This window comes from Protopterus annectens, chromosome 2.part2 (genome assembly GCF_019279795.1).
Source record: "Protopterus annectens isolate FY-2018-M chromosome 2.part2, PAN1.0, whole genome shotgun sequence".
NCBI classification, from domain to species: domain Eukaryota; kingdom Metazoa; phylum Chordata; order Ceratodontiformes; family Protopteridae; genus Protopterus; species Protopterus annectens.
This window is the reverse complement of record NC_056730.1, coordinates 227,958,512-227,977,909: the sequence shown is the minus strand read 5'-3', so window position 1 is coordinate 227,977,909 and position 19,398 is coordinate 227,958,512. Positions and strand designations below refer to the sequence as shown.

The window sequence follows — 19,398 nt, the reverse complement described above, 5'->3', positions numbered from 1 at the left end:
AACTTCAATGGTACCTAAAAAACTTATGGTCTCAACACAGCCACAGTTTGGAAACAATAATACCACTAATTCCATGTCTTCAAAAGGAATTTCTGTGGTGGGCTCAAGCATGCCAAACAAACACAGGTCTCCCATTCAGCAAGCCTCAAGCAAATCAAATCATCACAACAGACGCCTCAGACTATGCCTGGGGGGCACACATGACAGATCGGTGCATTCAGGGCAAATGGTCCCAAAAAGAAAAGCACCTTCACATCAATCAAAAGGAAATACTAGCAATAATAAATGCTGTTATAGCTTTCAAGGACCTTCTATAACCAGGTCAACTGTTGATAAGAACGGACAACACCACAGTAATGTGGTACATAAACAAACAGGGAGGAACCCATTCATACCCCCTATTCAGACTGGCCATGTCACTTTGGAACATGGCCCTGGACTTACAAATCGAACTACAAGCACAGTACTTGCCAGGCAAGGAAAACACGCTGGCAGACAACCTAAGCAGAAATATGACAGATCCACATGAATGGAAGTTGCATCCTCAAGTTTTTACAGAGATAATTCAAGCATGGGGAAGGCCAGACATAGATCTCTTTGCCTCCCACAAAAATCACCAATTGACAAAATTCTGCTCAAGGATTTTTCATCCAAAGGCCTGGAGAGTGGACGCTCTCTCTTTCAGTTGGACATCAATGACAGTTTATGCCTTCCCACCTCTTCCTCTGCTGCCCAAAGTTCTATTAAAAACCAGGGCAGACAGACCAAAGATGATTCTCATTGCTCCAGACTGGCCAAGACAACACTGGTACCCACTCCTGAGGAGCCTGACGCATTCCCCACCATGGACCCTGCCTCTAATGCCTCTTCTTCTGACTCAGCACAGCTTCAAAACTCTTCACAGTCAGCTAAAAACACTCAATCTAGCCGCATGGAAGATTCTTTAGCACCACAACAGACCCTACTCTCCAAGGAGGTGCAGGATGTCATTTTGGAGGCCAGAAGGCCATCTACTAGAAAAGCTTACTCCGCAAAATGGAAACTGTTTTGTGTCTGGAATGAGAAAAAGGGCCAGGATCCTGGAAAACTGAATTTACCTCAAATATTACAGTATCTAGCTGAGCTGCTAAGCAGTGGACTTTCATTCTCCTCCATCAAAATCCATGCCTCAGCCATTTCTGCAGAATACAACACTGATCCACCCTTATTCTCTCACCCCCTCTTAAGTCAGTTCCTCAGAGGGGCTAAGAACCTAAAACCCCCAAGGAAACAACCAATACCTGCTTGGGATCACAATTTCATTCTAGAAAAACTGATCTTGCCTCCTTTTGAGCCAGTTGCCTCATCAGATTTGCAATATTTGTCCTGGAAAACAGCTTTCCTTCTGGCTATTACCTCAGCTCGTAGGGTATCGGAACTACAAGCTCTCATGGCTGTGCAGCCCTTTATCATCTTCCATCAGGACAGAGTTTCCTTACGAACCAACCCGTTCTTTATGCCAAAAGTGGTATCCAGGGTAGCTTTGAGTCAGGCTATACACTTACCTACCTTTTATCCTAATCCTCAAAACAAAGGGGAGAAATTACTACATTCCTTGGACATCCACAGACAACTGCATTATTATTTGGACAGAACAAAGCCTTTCAGAAAATCAGAACAGCTCTTTGTGTCCTATGCTATAGGAGCTCAAGGAAATCCAATTTCCAAACAGACTATCTCTAAATGGATAGCCCATTGCATACACTTTTGCTATTCTTTTCATGGCAAAACTGTACCTACAGGCATCAGATCTCACTCCACAAGGGCCACAGCTACCTCTGCAGCTTTTCTCAGAGGAGTTCCTACCAAAGACATTTTGGAAGCAGCCACTTGGAATTCTGTGCATACCTTCTCCAAGCACTACCACCTTCCACTATACTCCAAATCTAGAGCGGGCTTTGCCACTGCAGTCTTTCAGGGCATTCTGGCTCCTCCTAGTTCCACCTAGTGCCTACCACCCCTTTCTTAGCTTTGGGATACTACCCATCTGTTATGACTGCAACTGTATGCACGATGAACATAGTACAGTTTTGTACCTACCATAAATGTACATGTTCGAATGCTAATACAGCTGCAGTCCAGGTTTCCCTCCCTCCTTCCCCTCTTGGGACAGGCCTATTGGCTAACATTTCCTCATGCAACCTGATTGGGGTATTCATTCTTGATGTATTTGCTTGCACTACTGTATTTTGATTATATGGCATTGCTTTATTACACAAATTTATGTATTGCCTTCCTTCTGGGGGCACCTGACATCTGGGGCAAGAAAAACTGAAGAAAATGGTGTTGGCTGGTTCTTTTATACCCCTGTCGCACTGACATCAGGGAAGAAGTGACAACAACCGACGCCGGACCTAGACTTTGAAATTTGGCCGACCGAGGACCCGCCTGACGGCAGGAGAACCCATCTGTTATGACTGCAGCTGTATTAGCACTCGAACATCTACATTTATGGTAGGTACAAAACTGTACTTTTTGACATATTTGTGATTTTTTTCCTCATAACATTTTGTTTTCTGGCAAATCATTGGTATGCCATTATCGAGTGAAGTCAGAAACTGATGACTGACATTTGAGTTTCAAACTTCTTGTTCTTCAGAAAGTTCCTGCAAATGTATAACCTATTATTTTATCAACTTTCTAAGTTTAGAAGTGCAATATTAAAAATCTGTCCCTGTTTTTGGGCCTTTGTCCCCAGATTATGTATGCCTTTGTCCACATATCTTGCTCAAGGAGGATGACAGGTATGTTTGAGTTTCATTCTACTACATTTCTATGTGACATCTGTGGTAAATATGTCCCTATTTCTGGTTAAATGTCCCCACATTATGTTGGCCTTTGTGGAGATATGTTTCACTGTCCGATGCACAGCTGTCTGTGAAGCCCTGGTGGTTATTGTGGTATTCCACGCAAATCTGTGTCACGTAGCTGCTCTGATTTTTACAGAATTGTGTCTGCCAAGAAACCAACTTAGGTTTTTTTGAAAATAAATGCTACACTGGAGAAATTTATTTGGCACCCTAAAAATGTTAGAATCAGTGACATCAAACTTGCACTTCCCAAAGATAGAGGAGGTCTGGCCCTACTGGACTTTCTAACATATTACCATATAATAAACGCCAGTCGCACTGTAAACATTGCTAACTTCCAAAAATCAAACAAGGACTGGAACCTCTTATGGATTAGAATTTAAAATGCTCATATAAAGGTGTCCAACCTCACTCCTAGAGCAATTATCTTTCTTAACACTAAAATTCTCAAAGAACATAAAATTCACCCTATATTAATAAAAAATATCAATGGGTTCCAAAAACTGATATCATCCCTTGGTTTGCAACACTCTCTAACAATGGCGCAACCAATCCATCTTAATCCAAATTTTAAATTGGGTAACAGCATGCTAAATCTTGATAGTTACCCTCTCATTAGAAACTGTACAGTTTGGGACTTCTATACAGTCAAAGAATTACAATTTAATGACATCATATCCTCTTTGGCAGTCAATAAAATATACTATATAATCATTAAACAAATACTATACCTAATATCTTTGGTGACCGACATGATGACAGACCCCCCCCCCCCCGGAATACCAACTTTATCAGACACTAATAACCCAACTTCTGTTAAGGACTAAAATGCTTTCCAATGTCTATAGACTAGTAACAAAAATAAAATACATATGTTTTGGCAAGTAAATTAAAGACAACAAGCAAAACTAGTAACAAAAATAAAATACATATGTTTTGGCAAGTAAACTAAAGACAACAAGCAAAAAAAATGTTATTTTCAGAAATATTGGAATAACCTTCTAGATGCTCTTAATCAACATCTTCCTTAGGTAGACCTCCATCCCCCCTTTTATTCCTTTGGGCCTCATGTTATCCACCTTGTCTCTTATTCCCCTAGTTCATTTGGATTGTTACTTCTGTGGAAAATACTTTTCCTCTTTAATATCTATCTCAAACATAACCCTTGAATGATCACAAACAATACAACCCCCTATGATATCTTTTCCTACCCTTGTGCAAGCACTAACATCTAGTTTCCTTATACTAATACCTATTCATCCAGTGACAGTCATGTGTATATATTGAATATAGTTAAATCAAATAGGTTTTAGGCATTCTGATATACCTCCACACACCTGCATAATAAATACTTGTCAATAAATGTTGTTACCTCTCAGTATGTTAGTCTCCTAATCACTTTTTTAATGAAGGTTAATATTTCTTTTTGTTATATAGGACTGATTGTACTTATACCTAAGCAGGTTGTATGAAGTATATTCACTTATTTGCTTTGAACCTATTTGCATTGCATGGCTTGTAATTGATTCTGTATTTGTGTCTTTAAAAATGCTAATAAAAATCAGATTGCAAAAAAAAAGAAACCAACTTAGGTGTACTGGGAGGCTTTAATATGCATTGCGCACTACTGCTCGCTGTTCACCATTGCACAAACACGTACACTCTATGTAAGCTTCACTCAGAGCCTACACTCAGTTTATTGAATCCTGGGGTATTAGTACATTACTTATTTTCTTTAAATATGTTTGTTTTTTTTTCTTGCATAGTGCCTCTATATTTTATTATTCGATATACTATTAAACAACATACAGTATGTCTACTAATATATACTATATACTATTACATAACATACAGTGTATACGTTCTTATATTCAGTCTTAGCAATAACTTATGTATAAATATGAGTAATGTAGACTTCATCCACAACTGCACGAGTAATTGCTATTATGAAATTGCATTATTTAATAAAGAAGCTTCTTACCTATTTTAAATAATGTCATCATGTAAACAGACTATAATTATCTCCCAACTCTTCGAGCTTCCTGTGGTCACATGACTGATATGCCACTCAAATATAGTGTGCACATGCACTGTTGCTTGCACACTAGATTAGGATTTGCAGTTTGAGAATCCTTTTTTCTTTTAAGGTAGACAGAAGGCATATGTGTGCCATTCCTTGCCTGCATATGTCTACTCTCCCCTGCTGTATTTACTTAGTTAATTGCTACATGCTGTTCTTGCTGTATGGTACAGTGTTATGATAAGTGGTATGGAGAGATGTGGTACATTTTAGCAATAATCCACAACTGGTTGTGGGTATATCAGGATTTACTCACCATTGGTGTGATTTGATCATGAGGTAGAAGCCCCAGTGATTAAACAAAGCCAACCATGGGTAAACCCTGATATACCCACACCCAGGAATGTATTATTGCTATTATACAATGACATCATTTAAGAAAGAAATTGCTTACCTTTCTTAAATAATGTCTTTGTATAAAAGCGCTAAAGTGTTCCTTCATGTTTTTCCTTCTAAACTGATGTACTGAGCATGCATATGGGACTTGTATTCTTCCCACATTTGCATAATACATCATTGTAGGGAAGGAGAAGCAATGGAGAAAAGAGAATCTCTGTTGCTGTTTTTATTTTTTTTTCTGTCACGATCATACCAGGGACAACACAGAAATAGAAGGAAAATGGTGTATGCTTCTGTTTCCTTATTTTTGATAACATACCTGATTTTTCTTCTCTTTTGCACTGTGCCTCAGCATATTCGAATAGAAACTCTGGCCACTCACAGGTATATCAGCAACCAGACTTCCTATTGGTATATGCTCGATTTACAATGAGCACACTGATATAGCAGTCCAATCAACATAATCATTTTTGAATACAAATTGAGCCATCGTTGTATAATTGCTATTATACAATGACACCCCCCATTAAATATTCAAAAACGTGCACGCTGATTGGTCAGCGTGCATGTTGTAAATCAGAGTTACAGTTATGGAAAAAGGTCCGGTCGCCCAGACTTTTTCCATTACTATAACTCTTTTTTTTTACAGCAACGGAGAACGCAAGATCTCCATTGCTTCACACTGTCTTGCTATGTTAAACGAGTTTAACATAGCAAGACAGCTTTAAAAAAGCAACGGAGATTCTCCATTGCTTTTTTTAAAGCTGTCTCGCTATGTTAAACTCATTTAACATAATGAAACAGTTTTTAAAAAGCAACGGAGATCTTGCTTTCTCCGTTGCTTTTTTCAAAACTGTCTCGCTATGTTAAATGGGTTTAACATAGCCATACAGCTTTAAAACAGCAACAGATATTCCCTGTTGCTTTTTTTTAAAGCTGTCTCGCTATGTTAAACTCATTTAACATAGCGAAACAGTTTTTAAAAAGCAATGGAGATCTTGCTTTCTCCGTTGCTTTTCCAAAACTGTCTTGCTATGTTAAATGGGTTTAACATAGCGAGACAGCTTTAAAAATGCAATGGATATTCTCAATTGCTTTTTTTAAAGCTGTCTCGCTATGTTAAACTCATTTAACATAGAAAAACAGTTTTTTAAAATCAACGGAGATCTTACTTTCTCCGTTGCTTTTGCCCACAGCTCTAATGTACTGCTTAGGCATGCGCATGCGCAGTACATCAGAACTGCCGCAGAATACCAGACAGCTGCGGAAGGGCAGCAAGGAGGCATTACACAATGCCATTATTTAAGAAAAGTAATTATTTTTTTTTCTTAAATAATGTCATTGTATAATAGCAGTAACCCACTTCTGGGTGTGGGTTATTGCTATATTATATAATTACATTATTTATGAAAGAAATTGCTTACTTTTCTTAGACAAATGTCATTGTATAAGGGTGCTGAAGTATTCTTCTGCATTCTTCCTTCTTTACTGATGTACTAAGCATGTGTATGGGACTTGTGGCCTAATGCTTGCACAGTACACCAGTGTAGTGCAGGAGAAGAAGTGGGGAGTCTCCATTGCTGTTTTTTTTTTTACTAGATTTTCTGAGGGACAGAGCAGAAATAGAAGGAAAACCGGTTACATTTCTCTATTTTTGAGCACATGCCTGATTTTTCTTCTGTTGTGCTGTCTCCCTCAGAATATTCTAATAGGAAATCCATATGCTCAATGGTACTCTTTTGGTATATGCCAATTTACAATGGACACACTGAAAGGGCTGTCCAATCAGCATGCTTATTTTAAATAGAAATGAACGATATTTTTTATAATAAATTTTAGTACTTGGCTTTTTCAGGAGAGCTCAGATTGGGATAACTGTTGTATTTATTTTTAGGAGCTACAGTCACAGGATTTTGTTATTTTAATTTTTATTTTTTGACTGGACTTTTTCTTATTTGCAATGCTTGATTTAGAATGGGCAGTCTGATTTGTGTGCCCGGTCATTATGGTAATTTTTGAATGTGAATTATTGAACGGTGTATAACTTGATTTGTTTAAGGTTTAAGTTGTGAGGATGTTTCATATTTATAGCTCAAATATCTGCAGGTACCGTGTTTAGGAAAATGTACACTGCACCCACAGGAATACATAGCATATGTACACGTGCATACATAAATACATGCATATAGACAGATAAATCACACACATACACTCACACACACAAGTGCACACATACACACACACACACACACACACACACACACACACACACACACACACACACACACACACACACACACATACACATCTACTTTTGCTTATAGTTCTATATAGATCTATGGTTTGCTGCATTAGTTTGAGTGTCATTAATATCAGGACCTTTCCTACCTATCTAATTTAGTCTACAGGAAAGCAGTTAACAGTGGTGCAAAACCGCTATGACACCGGGGTTGACAAATTTGCCCATTTACCTCTATTGTGTGAGGGGTGCAGAAGGACAAGCCTCCCCTCCAAAAATATTGTGTTTTGTTAGCATGCTCCAAGATTATTTATAAATTGGTTTTAGCGACTTAAAGAGTCTCAATCTTCTTAACTTGTTAGTTAATGGAAACGTATTACATTGTGCATCCTCTCTACTTCAATTGTTGAAACATCAGCAGCTAGTGTTAAGTGTTCCAAACTGGCTAAATATTTTTGTTAACATCAGCGTTTCGAAGTGGCTCACTCCTCTTATCTTGTTTAGATAAGTGAACTCACCATGTTGTATTATCCTCTCTACTTCAACTACTAAAACGCTATCAGCTACCTGTGCATGGTCCCTTCCACATGGCCTGGGTTGCGCAGTTCTGCAAAGCGAGCATTTCAGCTCCCTTGTTGATGCCTTTAGTAGTACGCTTAATCACATTTAAGAAACTAAGTCGGGGGCTTAGTAGTACACTTAATCACAATCAAGAAACTAAGTTGGGGGCAAATGTAAAGTGTTTGGAAGCAGTTTGATTTATCTCTTTCACTGCAATAGTTGGGGATAAGGTTAAGCAATATGCATTTTACAAGGCTCTTGTGAAACTTGTTTCTTTTCTTTTCCTTTTATAACTCACACGCACTGTTTGCCAAACACGTCGGTGGTTTGTAATATTGTTATACAGATGATTTTCAAGCAGTTCATTTTCCTGCCTAGTTTAAATATTACACCTAACCTATTACTTGCATAACTGTGATGTGTTCCAGGGTGTTTAAATTGCTGCTAGAACTGATGTTTTTTACTTAGCCTTTTCTGTATTGCTTGTAATGCTACTAGACTGGATGTTTTTCTCCTAGCCTTTTTGGTACAATTTCTGTAAGAAAGTATGATTACAACTTTAATATTATTGTAGTACTACTGACCTACCAAATCTTATCTGTTTATTATAAGTACTTTTGCTGCCTTAATACAATATTAATATCCTTCCTTCCTACCTTTTTCACCTTCCTAGCAATCTACCCACTACCTTCCATTACTGTGCCTACCTGGCCTCTAAGGACCACCTGATCTACTTCAGGCTTTACCAATTTGGACCATCTTGCTTTTCTGCTGCCCCAGTGATTTCTCCTGTTTGTACAGTACTTGACAAAGTATGTTTATCTTTTGACCCATATTTAATACCTGTTGATTGTCTTGTAATTTTTTGCCACTGAATCAGGTAATCCAGCAGCCAGACTCCTCTCCCTGCCCAGTATCACCTGATAGTCATTTTCCCCTATTACTAACTTTATTATTTCCCCACCTACTTATTCTTGTCTTGGTTACCTTCTGTATCTTTCCTTCTGCCCACTAGGTGGCAGTACAATCCAGCTTTGTGCCCTTGCTGTCTCCCCCACTTGTGCTTGCTTTAGCTCAATATAATTCTTCTTTTCTTCTATTTCTCATCTCTTGCCCTGCTGCTTCACCTCCTAGCCCCTACTCTTCTCATCCTTTACCTACTTTAGACTATATCCACTTCTAGCTTCCCTGCTTCATTATCCTCTCTCCTACACCATACCTGCTGTACTAGAAGCTACATACCTGTTACTCCATTTCCTTCTCTTTGCCCCTTACTCATTGTCTCCTCTGAATCCTCCACCACTTGGTCTGACCCGCTCCGTTTGCCCTATGGGCTCATTCCGCTCTCCTACCCTACCCCCAATTCCCACCCACCCCCAGTGCTGTTAAACTTAAACATCTCTGACCACACCCACTTAACTACTCACCTATCCCATTAGACTACTACTTATCAACCCCACCCCCCTCTCCTCTCTCTCTCTATACCCTTCAATAAATTTACTTTTACCCCTCCCATAAGTCACCTCTCATCTATTCTACCTTAAATTTCTCTTATATTTACTTTGTTTAACCCTCTACATAATCTCTTAACCCCACTATCATACATGACCTTCTTACTTAACTATACCCTTAAGAACTTTCTTCTTATTACTTCTTTAATAATATTCCTAACTTCACCCTATCTATGAACATCTCTCTTTAATTAATAATGAACCTTCCCATCAACAAACATTACCAATCACACAGCTCAACTTCTTCTCCCATAGTAATATAACCTCTACTTCAGTTTACCTACTCCCAAGGTTCCATAGATCTTCCCATGTTACTTACTTCTCCAGCAAGATAAGCCTATTAGATGGTGATATTCATATAACCAACAAAACAACTAATTGTGTCTCTACCTCTATAAAACTAGGTAATTCTCTTAGAATAGCTCAACTCAACATCCATAGCGCATGCATTTGATTTATGACCTAGAAATAACCCCACCTGGATATAACATCCTAAGATGTGACCCATACCACCAAGAAGGGTGGAGGTGTAGCTATCTTATACAAATCTGAACTTCTAGTTTCATGCTTTAATGTGTTACTCCCTCTATTACCAATGCAGAAACCCTTACCATTAAACTCCAACTTAATAAATCTAAATCTATTTATATAATCTGCACCTACATCCCTCCAGGAAATAATATTAACACTCTTGAAAAGATTCTTAGTAGCCTTTCCCTACTACCTCAAGAAACTATTGTACTAGGTGATTTTAACATTGACTGGACTACCTGTAACTCTCCTAATCCTAACACCCACATAAATCTTTCAAATAATAAACACCCCACAAGAATCCAAAAACCTAGTAATAAAGAAGCTACTCTTGACTGGATACTTATAAATAGTCATCCTGAAACCTATACTTCAGGAACACTTCCAGATGACCTTAGTGACCATGTTCTTACCTATATAACAAAACAAAAGGCTCATACACCTATTAATAAAACATTTATAACCTATCCTTCAAGGCCTGTAACTGGTCACCTCTGAAACAACTCAATCTAGATGAATCCTAGATCTCAATGGACTAAAACAGCCCCATGGCTCAAAGGACACAATGAAACTACTATCTCCACCTTCAACAATCACACCCAAATAACCCTAAAAGTTTTGGTCAGGCATTAATAAACTTCTCCATCCCGGACATACCAAAACTCCAGCCCCATCTTCAGTTCCCATGATAATAATTACTTCACAGAAACTATACAAACTCTTGCAAGCACAATATCTCCCATTTAAACAGTTCAGCTTCCATATACAAAACATCCTTTATCTGCACCTACCAGCAGAATACCTTTCAAATAGCTTCCAAAGTCATAGCATATCCCATATCCATCCTTAGAAAGTGAACAATCATAGAAGGTAACATCCCATCCGAGGCAAATCCACTGATATCTCCACTGATACCAATTGCATTAGTCTCTCCATTAGCCAAAATAATGGTCTGCTCCACAATAACTTACTTGCCAACTGTCAGCACGGCTTTAGGCCCTTTCATAGTACAACTACCGCCCTTCTATCTTTTACTGACTGTGTTAACAACAATCGAAATAATAACTCTCTATCTTCTGCACTATTCATTGACCTATCAAAAGCCTTTGATATGGTTAACCATGACTTATTAATCAATGTCCTAAAAGCCCAATCTCTTGACCCACAAGCAATACTTTGGTTTACATCCTATCTAAAAAATAGACAACAAGCAGTGCTCTGGGACAATAATCTCTCAACAGCCCTCCCTGTTAGCATTGGAGTCCCTCAAGGCTCTATCCTCGGCCCTCTTCTATTTTCCATCTTTATTAATGATCTAAATACTGTTGTTCCTCAAGCTACATGCATACAATACGCTGATGATTCTACTTTAATCTGTACTGCTAAGTCATCTATCTCTCTTCAGACCCTTACTCAAGCAGTTTTTAACACCATTGAAAATTGGCTCACCCATCACTACCTCCTCCTTAACCCTAAAAAAACAAAATTATTACTTTTTGCCCCCACTCAAAAGTCACCAGAACTCCACTTCACAATTATCTCTAACAATGTAACTACTATTTCCCCTAACACTACTACACGTCTACTGGGCATAACCATAGATAATAACCTCAGCTTCGACGAACATATCAACAATACTATACAGACTGTCAATAAAAAACTAGGCTCCCTGTATAGAATCAAACCCTTCCTCACATCACTAGCTACAACTTCCATTGCCCAGACTCACCTAACTTCTACTCTATTCTATGCTTCTGCCATGTACATCAATCTATCAAAACACAATCTAAGCAAGCTTGAAACTAGCTATAATAACATAGCTAGATTTGTCACTGCCACCCCTTTCAGAACCCACCACTGTCGCAACCTTAAACAACTTGGATGGTCAGAACTACAAAACCATCTACTGTATAAGCAATTTCTTATCTCACATAATATTATTCATCACCCAAACGATACCCCAATACTCTCTAACCTGATCTCCCCATATAGAAATCTTGCAACACATCGCTCAGCAAATAAACTATTAATCTCCAATATTAAATCAAACAATAAAGCTGGAGACTCACTTTTTACTAACATTCTGGGTAAAATCTGGAACAATCTTCCTAGTACACTCACGTCTCTCTCATCCACACCACTCTTCAAGAAACATCTCAAAGAACATCTGAAATTTCATTGGCTTTGTCCCTGTTCTAAACCAGACTAAACCCTACTTTTCAACCTTAATGCTCTTTTTTCTATACCCCTTCCTTCTAACCTTTGTCCCCTCTACAGCTTTAATCAAATAGAATCTAACCTTATTCTAGCCCTTGTGATTCTTGCCTTCTTCTGCTCTCTCTCTTTCTCTTTCTCAGACCTACTAATCATTACTTCAGAATTCTGAGTGTCCTTGTACTCAATTGTATGTTTAACCTTGCACAGCCTGCGAGCTATTATTCACAGAAACAATTTTTTTGATTCTCTTAAATCTTTTTTTAATTTCTTTGTATTTGAATTTAGTCATTTTTAACTATTGTAATCTTTTTTGTAATGTACTAATGCTTGGAGCTTATCTCCCTGAGCCTCTACTGAAAATGGACATGTATCCAGCTAAACTAGCCCAGCCAACAAATGTAAAATAAAAAATAAAAATAAAATAAATATTTCTGAGAGCAGTCATTTTGCATTCTAAATTTAAATATATATATATATATATATATATATATACATATATATATATATATATATATACATATATATATATATATAAAACAGAGAGAAAAAAAGTGCTATAGATTAGATAAATAGATAGCTGATAGAAATATCAAAATGTCATAAGGCAGATTTGTTTCTGATTTCTCAAAAACTCCCTAAAGACTGAGATATAATGTCTCAGACAGTATGCATCTGCATCATCTTGGAGAATTACGTTTGCATGGCCGAATGTAATGTAAGCACTTTTATGTCCACGGGAAGGAAATCTTTAGAACATTGAAAATAAACTGAAATTTGTACTGTAGGTATAAGGAGCTACCCAAACTGGAAGGACTTTGTGGAACCGAAAAGCAGCTGGTGGTCAACACGTTTGTTGTTTACTTATGTATTACTGGAAAATTCCAAAGACATTATTAAATAAAGGGAAATTAACATATATTTTCATGTTTACTGTCAAAAAAGAGTAATCGCAGGGAATATTATTGTTAGTGCAGGATGCTACAGAGAGGAATGTATTAGCATCTTTATGATGAAAATGGTATCCCGTTATTAATAGTCTCTTTTGTTTTCTTTTTTTAGCTTCATGTGGTCATTTGAGAAGATAAACCTGAGTATGGTTCAGCATGTTACTGGACAGCTGGTTGAATCATTTGATGAAGAGTTCCGAACACTATATGCTCGTTCCCAAATTCCTGAAATATATGCTCAGGAGGAATTTGGGTCAATGACAAGCCTCAATAAGGTATGGGAGAACAGTTCCTACAAAGGGTCAGTGCCATCATTTCTTTCATCAACTAGCAACAGGAATATATTTGACAGGGCAGAAAGATCTAGGCACTCTTTGGATGCAGTATACTTACAGACACGAACAAGGCAACAACCCAATTTACAGAATCATTTAGGAGAGGGAGAGAATTTTGGCACTTCTGCTTTTAATACCAAGCCTCCTAGTGGACCAAACATACGTGCAAAAATCCTACAATTACAGAATTCTGAAACAACTGCCAACTGGAAAAGACACAGTTATGCTGGAGAGAAACCAGAGACATCACAATATTTGTTAAGCAATCGAATTGCCAACCTTAGGGCAAATACTCGACTGCAGAATTGGAACACAGACATGGATTCAAGTAGTGTTGCATCTTCAGGTAGAGGAGACTACCTTTCATCCATCAATGACCCACGACAAAATATTGCTAACAGGTACACTAAGCTGACACAACTACCAAGCCGGACCTCAACATTAAGAAGCTCATTTCATGGGACTGACAATAATATCCGTAATATACAGCAAAAGATGCCTACTCTGGAACGTACAACTAAAACATTTTTACGTAACTGGCGAATTGAGTCTTACTTAAAAGATAACTTAGAGTACACCCCAGATCTATCAGGAGAAGTATATGAAAATGACTTAAATGGCATAGAACATTCAATCAACCCTATATATCCACATTCACGACTTCGGTCTTCAATTGTTCTTCAGTCAACATTAACAGAACACAGAGAGCCAGGTCATTACCCTAATTCCTCATCCTCAACAGACACTTCTCAGGATAGTCAGTCAACTACAACAATCCGAAACAGTAACCATATGAACACTAGATTTACTTCTGATAGTTATTTACCATCTGCTAACACAATGACAAGGTATCAGCCACCTTTAACTGAGAAAAGTTATGGATATTCTTCCCTGCCTAGAAACACAATTAGGCAAACAGATCAGTATAAAATGCAACAAGCAGATACATTTAGACAAACACAGAGTAGTCTAAAATTTTATAATGACTCAAAAGTGTATGCAGAGAACAATGGTCCTAAAGTAGTGTCAAGTTTTCTATATGGTACTGCAGGTAGAAATACAACCAGTCAGACTGACAGGCTTTCATCCAGTCAGGATGACAGCTATGGAACACGATTGCATGGCCTACAGCATCTGAATGGCCCACAGCTGAATCATGATCAGCATTTGAAGAATGAGTGGCCATATGCAACAGGAAATGCCACCCTGAATGATCTTTCAACACGAACAGTTTCTCATTCGTCACTGATAAATGACAGCAAAGAAGAACACAATAATCAATTATCTTTCAACAAGGATCATAAACAGAACTCAACTTCCCCACGCTTTTTGCAGAGAGGGTCACTGAAGATTAGATCTTTACTTAATCTTTCTAGTGATAAAAAAGAAAACTTATCAAGAAGTAAAAGCTCATTTTACAAAATGTGCAGTAGTTCTGATACACTGACTTCAGATGATGGAGATAAGCAAAAGTCAAAAACAAAAAGCAAAAAAATGTTGTCTTCAAACAACAGCCAGTCATCCCAATCTAATTCTCAATGTTCTGTCAGCAGCCAAAAGAATGTACAAACATCAGCCTATACTAGTCTGATGCAGTCTACATACAACAGTGCCTCCAAGGAAACAAGTTCAGAAGTAGTAGGTAATCAGAGCGGCCCTATCCAAGAAGATTCCTCAGCTCCAAGGTTTAATACTGAGCCAACTCAGTATCAGGAATACAAACAGAATAATCAAGATTCACCACCAAAAGGTGGCAATCTGGGGGAGGATCAAAGTGGAATAATAAACCAAAAGCTGGAAAATGTTCATACTTCTCAGGATGGAATAGCACGGTCTCGGTTTAGTGATAAACGGGTGTACAGTCGCTTTGAGCCATTCTGCACCATGGAACATGCCCCTCAGCGATCTTCTTTTGTAGGAGCTACAAGCACTCAGCCATCTGACTTAGCCACTAGAGCCCAAGCAAATGATTATTCGAGATATAATTCCTCCATGCCTCGTACCTCACAAGGAGGGTATCAGGGGTATCATCCTCATTCTGAAAACAGGTTTGGAAGATTTATGCAGAAAGTTGGAAACCTAATAAACAAAAAATGAATATTTAGATAGTCATTGCTTGATTAAATTCAGTGTAGACGTTACAATACCATGACACTGCTGCCTATACCTTTGATGTATTTGAGATACAGATTTTTTTTCTTCTTTTTCTTTTGTAAAGATCTGAAGACTTAGCCAATTTTGTAGAGCTACAAGCATTATCCTGTGGATGGCATGGTGCTGGTTGTGCTTCATAGTTATTTTTACATCTGTTTTGTCATGTATATATTACAATTAACTTGTACAGCCATGTTGTTTTAGTTTTTAAGTTTAAACAGTGTTTTTTGTATAGCTGTCTGCTCACTTTGAACACAGTAGCCTGTGACTTTAGTAGACTACTACAAATACATTAAGACATGCTGCTGCTGCTGAAGGGAGTCGTATCACTTATCAGAGAATGCTGAGACAATCAGTGTTTCAGCAATATAGATTATTCATTATGTTAATCTATAAAGTGATTTAATTAGTCATTTCATGGTGATCTATCTACTGCACAGCATACAAATAATTTGTGATACACTTATAAATATACAAAAGAACCATCATATGTTTACACAAGAAAAATAAGTATTATGTTCAGTTTTATATCAAGAAGATAAGAAACACAGTTAGTCCAACTCTTCTGCATGTTGCCCATCGATATTTTAGGAGAAGTCAGAAACTTGAGATGTATGCATAGCTCTCAACTGTCCAGATTTTCAAAGAAAGTCCATATTTATGCCTCATATTTTTGGTTAAAATGCGTGTTTTTTTCTGGCAAATCATCGAGGATTGAAATGACTAAATAATGACATACATTTGAGTTTCAGATTTCGTATCCTTCAGAAAATGTATGTTAACACACACATCCAATTATTCTAGCAACTATTTAAGTTTCTAAGAGCAATATGTAAAATATGTCCCTATTTTTCGACTTTTGCACCCCATTATTTGAGATACTGTCCAGATTTCTTGCTGTATGAGTTTGAAAGGTATGGATGTACGCACTTAATTTTTGAGCTATTCCATTATATTTATTGTATTATCAGATCATACACTCACCGAAGTAGCAATCTGTGCACATTTCAAAAGTTATTTGTATTAACTCCAAAGAATTGCTGTATAAGGAGAAATGCTATTTTAATTTCTATTCAACTGATTAAAGTTTTATTCCAACAGATGATGCAAACAATACAAGCCTCAGACATACAAATCCACAATGCATGGAGAGTGGAACTTTCACCAAATGTAGCAGTGTTCTGTCCCTACTTCCAGAAGTCCTTACTGTCTAAAAGTTATTCAAGTATACATCAGAATTTCTGTTGCAGATGCAATTTAAAGATAATTAAATGCCTGGTTTGCTTATTAATGACCCCTGACATTTAAAGTCTACATGTTTTTTTGAATATTAAACAAATAAGGGTACTTAAATAATATGGTACTTTTCCGTTATCGGGGCAACACTTTCAATGCGGTTGCTGAACTTCAAATCCAGTGTCAAACCATGTGTTTTTCAGGTTTATCTTAACAGGTGTGTTACAGCTTCTTTTTTAAAATATTACCTACTGAATTATTTTACACACATCTGTTAAGATTATCATGAAAAATACATGGTTTGACAATGTATTCGGAGCTCGGCAACTGCTTTTAAAGTGTTTGCCCGGTAACAGAATAGTAAAAAAATAAAATTCTCCATAATATGCATACTATTAGATGCATTTCTCCATAATATGCATACTGCAAGACATATTTGTTATAAAGTCCGAATCCAAATGTGTACTTAAAGTTAGTTGACATCTTGCAGATGCGAAGATGCAAAGAGAATCATGGAACAGCTGTTCGGCAGTAAGCATATTTCTTTATAAGTGTCATCTACTGCTTTAGCTAGGTTTCACTGACAACGGAAATAACGTTGCTAGGATGTACAACTATATTGTTATGTTACAAGGATAAGCATATTTGAGTCTTTAAAACAAACGTTATCCAAATTTGATGTATTCAGTTATTTTTACTTTCTCTGTTTGTGACTTATAAGGCAACACTTTCAACGCGATCATTCAGCTGTAATCTACTACCTTAACACGTCTATTAAATACATGTGTGTAAAATGTAAAAATAACTTCTATTTTTTTAAATTTATTATTAAAACAAATAATATTTACAGATGTGGTTAACAGACATGTTAAGGAACTGGATTACAGCTGAACAATCGCATTGAAAGTGTTGTCCCGATAACGGAAAAGTACCAATAATACAGTACTGAATTTAGGTATATCTGTTGTACTGTATAGGCATCATTTAAAAATATCTAGCTAAAAGTTTTATTTTACTTCTTACTGCCAGTTAATCATTAAAACTGCATCTACATATTGATGGCTTATTTTGAAGAATATTAAAATGCCACAGAGACTTGATACTTCCTACAGGCTTTTATCATGAAATTGAATGTTTTTACTCCTCTTTCCCATTGCCTGCAAAGTATATAACCTTACATCCTTTCTGTCTATTGAGGGTAAACTTTTAGTCACCACAGTTATGGTCAGAGTAATGGTGAGTATCATTTGAGCACCAGCTGATCATTATCTTTAGCTACAATGATTTTTATTTTCAGTTAATTTTCTTTAGAGTGATTTTTACACATCTGTCATGCTTTGTGTGCATACTCAGTGCCATCTAGTATCTGAATACTCCAGTGCCTTTTTATGAAATGATGGTCTGACTCAGGTCTAATCAGCACAATTTGTGTGCCAAATACTGACCTTCTACTCTCCAGCAGATAATGGCCTTGCAGTAAATACCTGACACAAATAGAAGATCAGGAATTACTCCATCCATTACCAACTCAGACCAGCATTATCTAGGTTGCTCCTCCAGTATCAAAACGTCTACTCATACCCACTGACCAGCTTCATTGGCCATGCCACGAGCTCTATAGCAATGGACTGGTTTCTATGAAAAAATAACTAAGTAGTGTTCCTGTTACCAATCATTGCTTAAATATTAACTGCTACTCATTCAGCGAGAGTATGGTTTCTTTCTCCACTGTTAGTTATTTTAACACATCCACATTTAATGATAACTATTGTACCTTTCTGCATGTAGTAACTTACTTGATTTCAAGACTCTTGTATCATATGCTTCTTATGAAAACACTTTGTACAAAGATCTGAGTACTTTTAGATTTTATAAAATAACTTTTCATGTTGTATATTTTGTTGTAAATGAGAAATGCATTTGTAGAATCAAAAAACTAAGGGATGGGATATTTGAATATAGATAAAACAGTACGCTGTGCAAAAAATGGCTGGGAAATAAAATTAGACGTTTTTTATGGTGTTATTTGCAGTTATTTTATCAATCATAATATGTATTACTGCATGTTAAATATTGATGCATTGCTGTTACTTGACTAATACCACATGGTGCAATGACTACAGAATAAGCTTCTACTGTCTTCTCTAATTTGACATCTGATTTCAAGAAAAAAATGACCACTTTCTAATGCATGATAGATCTTGGAAGAAAAATAAGTCATCTTATATGGTGTAAAGATCTTTGAGAGAGCATTGTAGAAAACCACTGGTGCTAAAGCCTGAAAACAGCTAACAGTTTGGAAGGCCTCAAACCTACCGTTTTAAGTGAAGTACTTAAAAAGATAATAAACATTAATATGAAACGTGACTTGAAGTATATTATGTCTGGTTGTCTGCACT

General features: G+C 37.1%; 1 protein-coding gene across 1 annotated transcript in view; it reads left to right on the top strand.

Moving 5' to 3' along the window:
* FAM83B (family with sequence similarity 83 member B) overlaps positions 1-15,914 on the top strand; it is a 936,941-nt gene extending 921,027 nt beyond the window's left edge. The window contains exon 5 of the mRNA XM_044063868.1: positions 13,387-15,914. Within this exon, the coding sequence (XP_043919803.1) occupies positions 13,387-15,706 (2,320 nt within the window). The 3' untranslated portion in view covers positions 15,707-15,914. The remainder of the gene's footprint in view (positions 1-13,386) is intronic.
* The last annotated feature ends 3,484 nt before the right edge of the window (positions 15,915-19,398 follow it).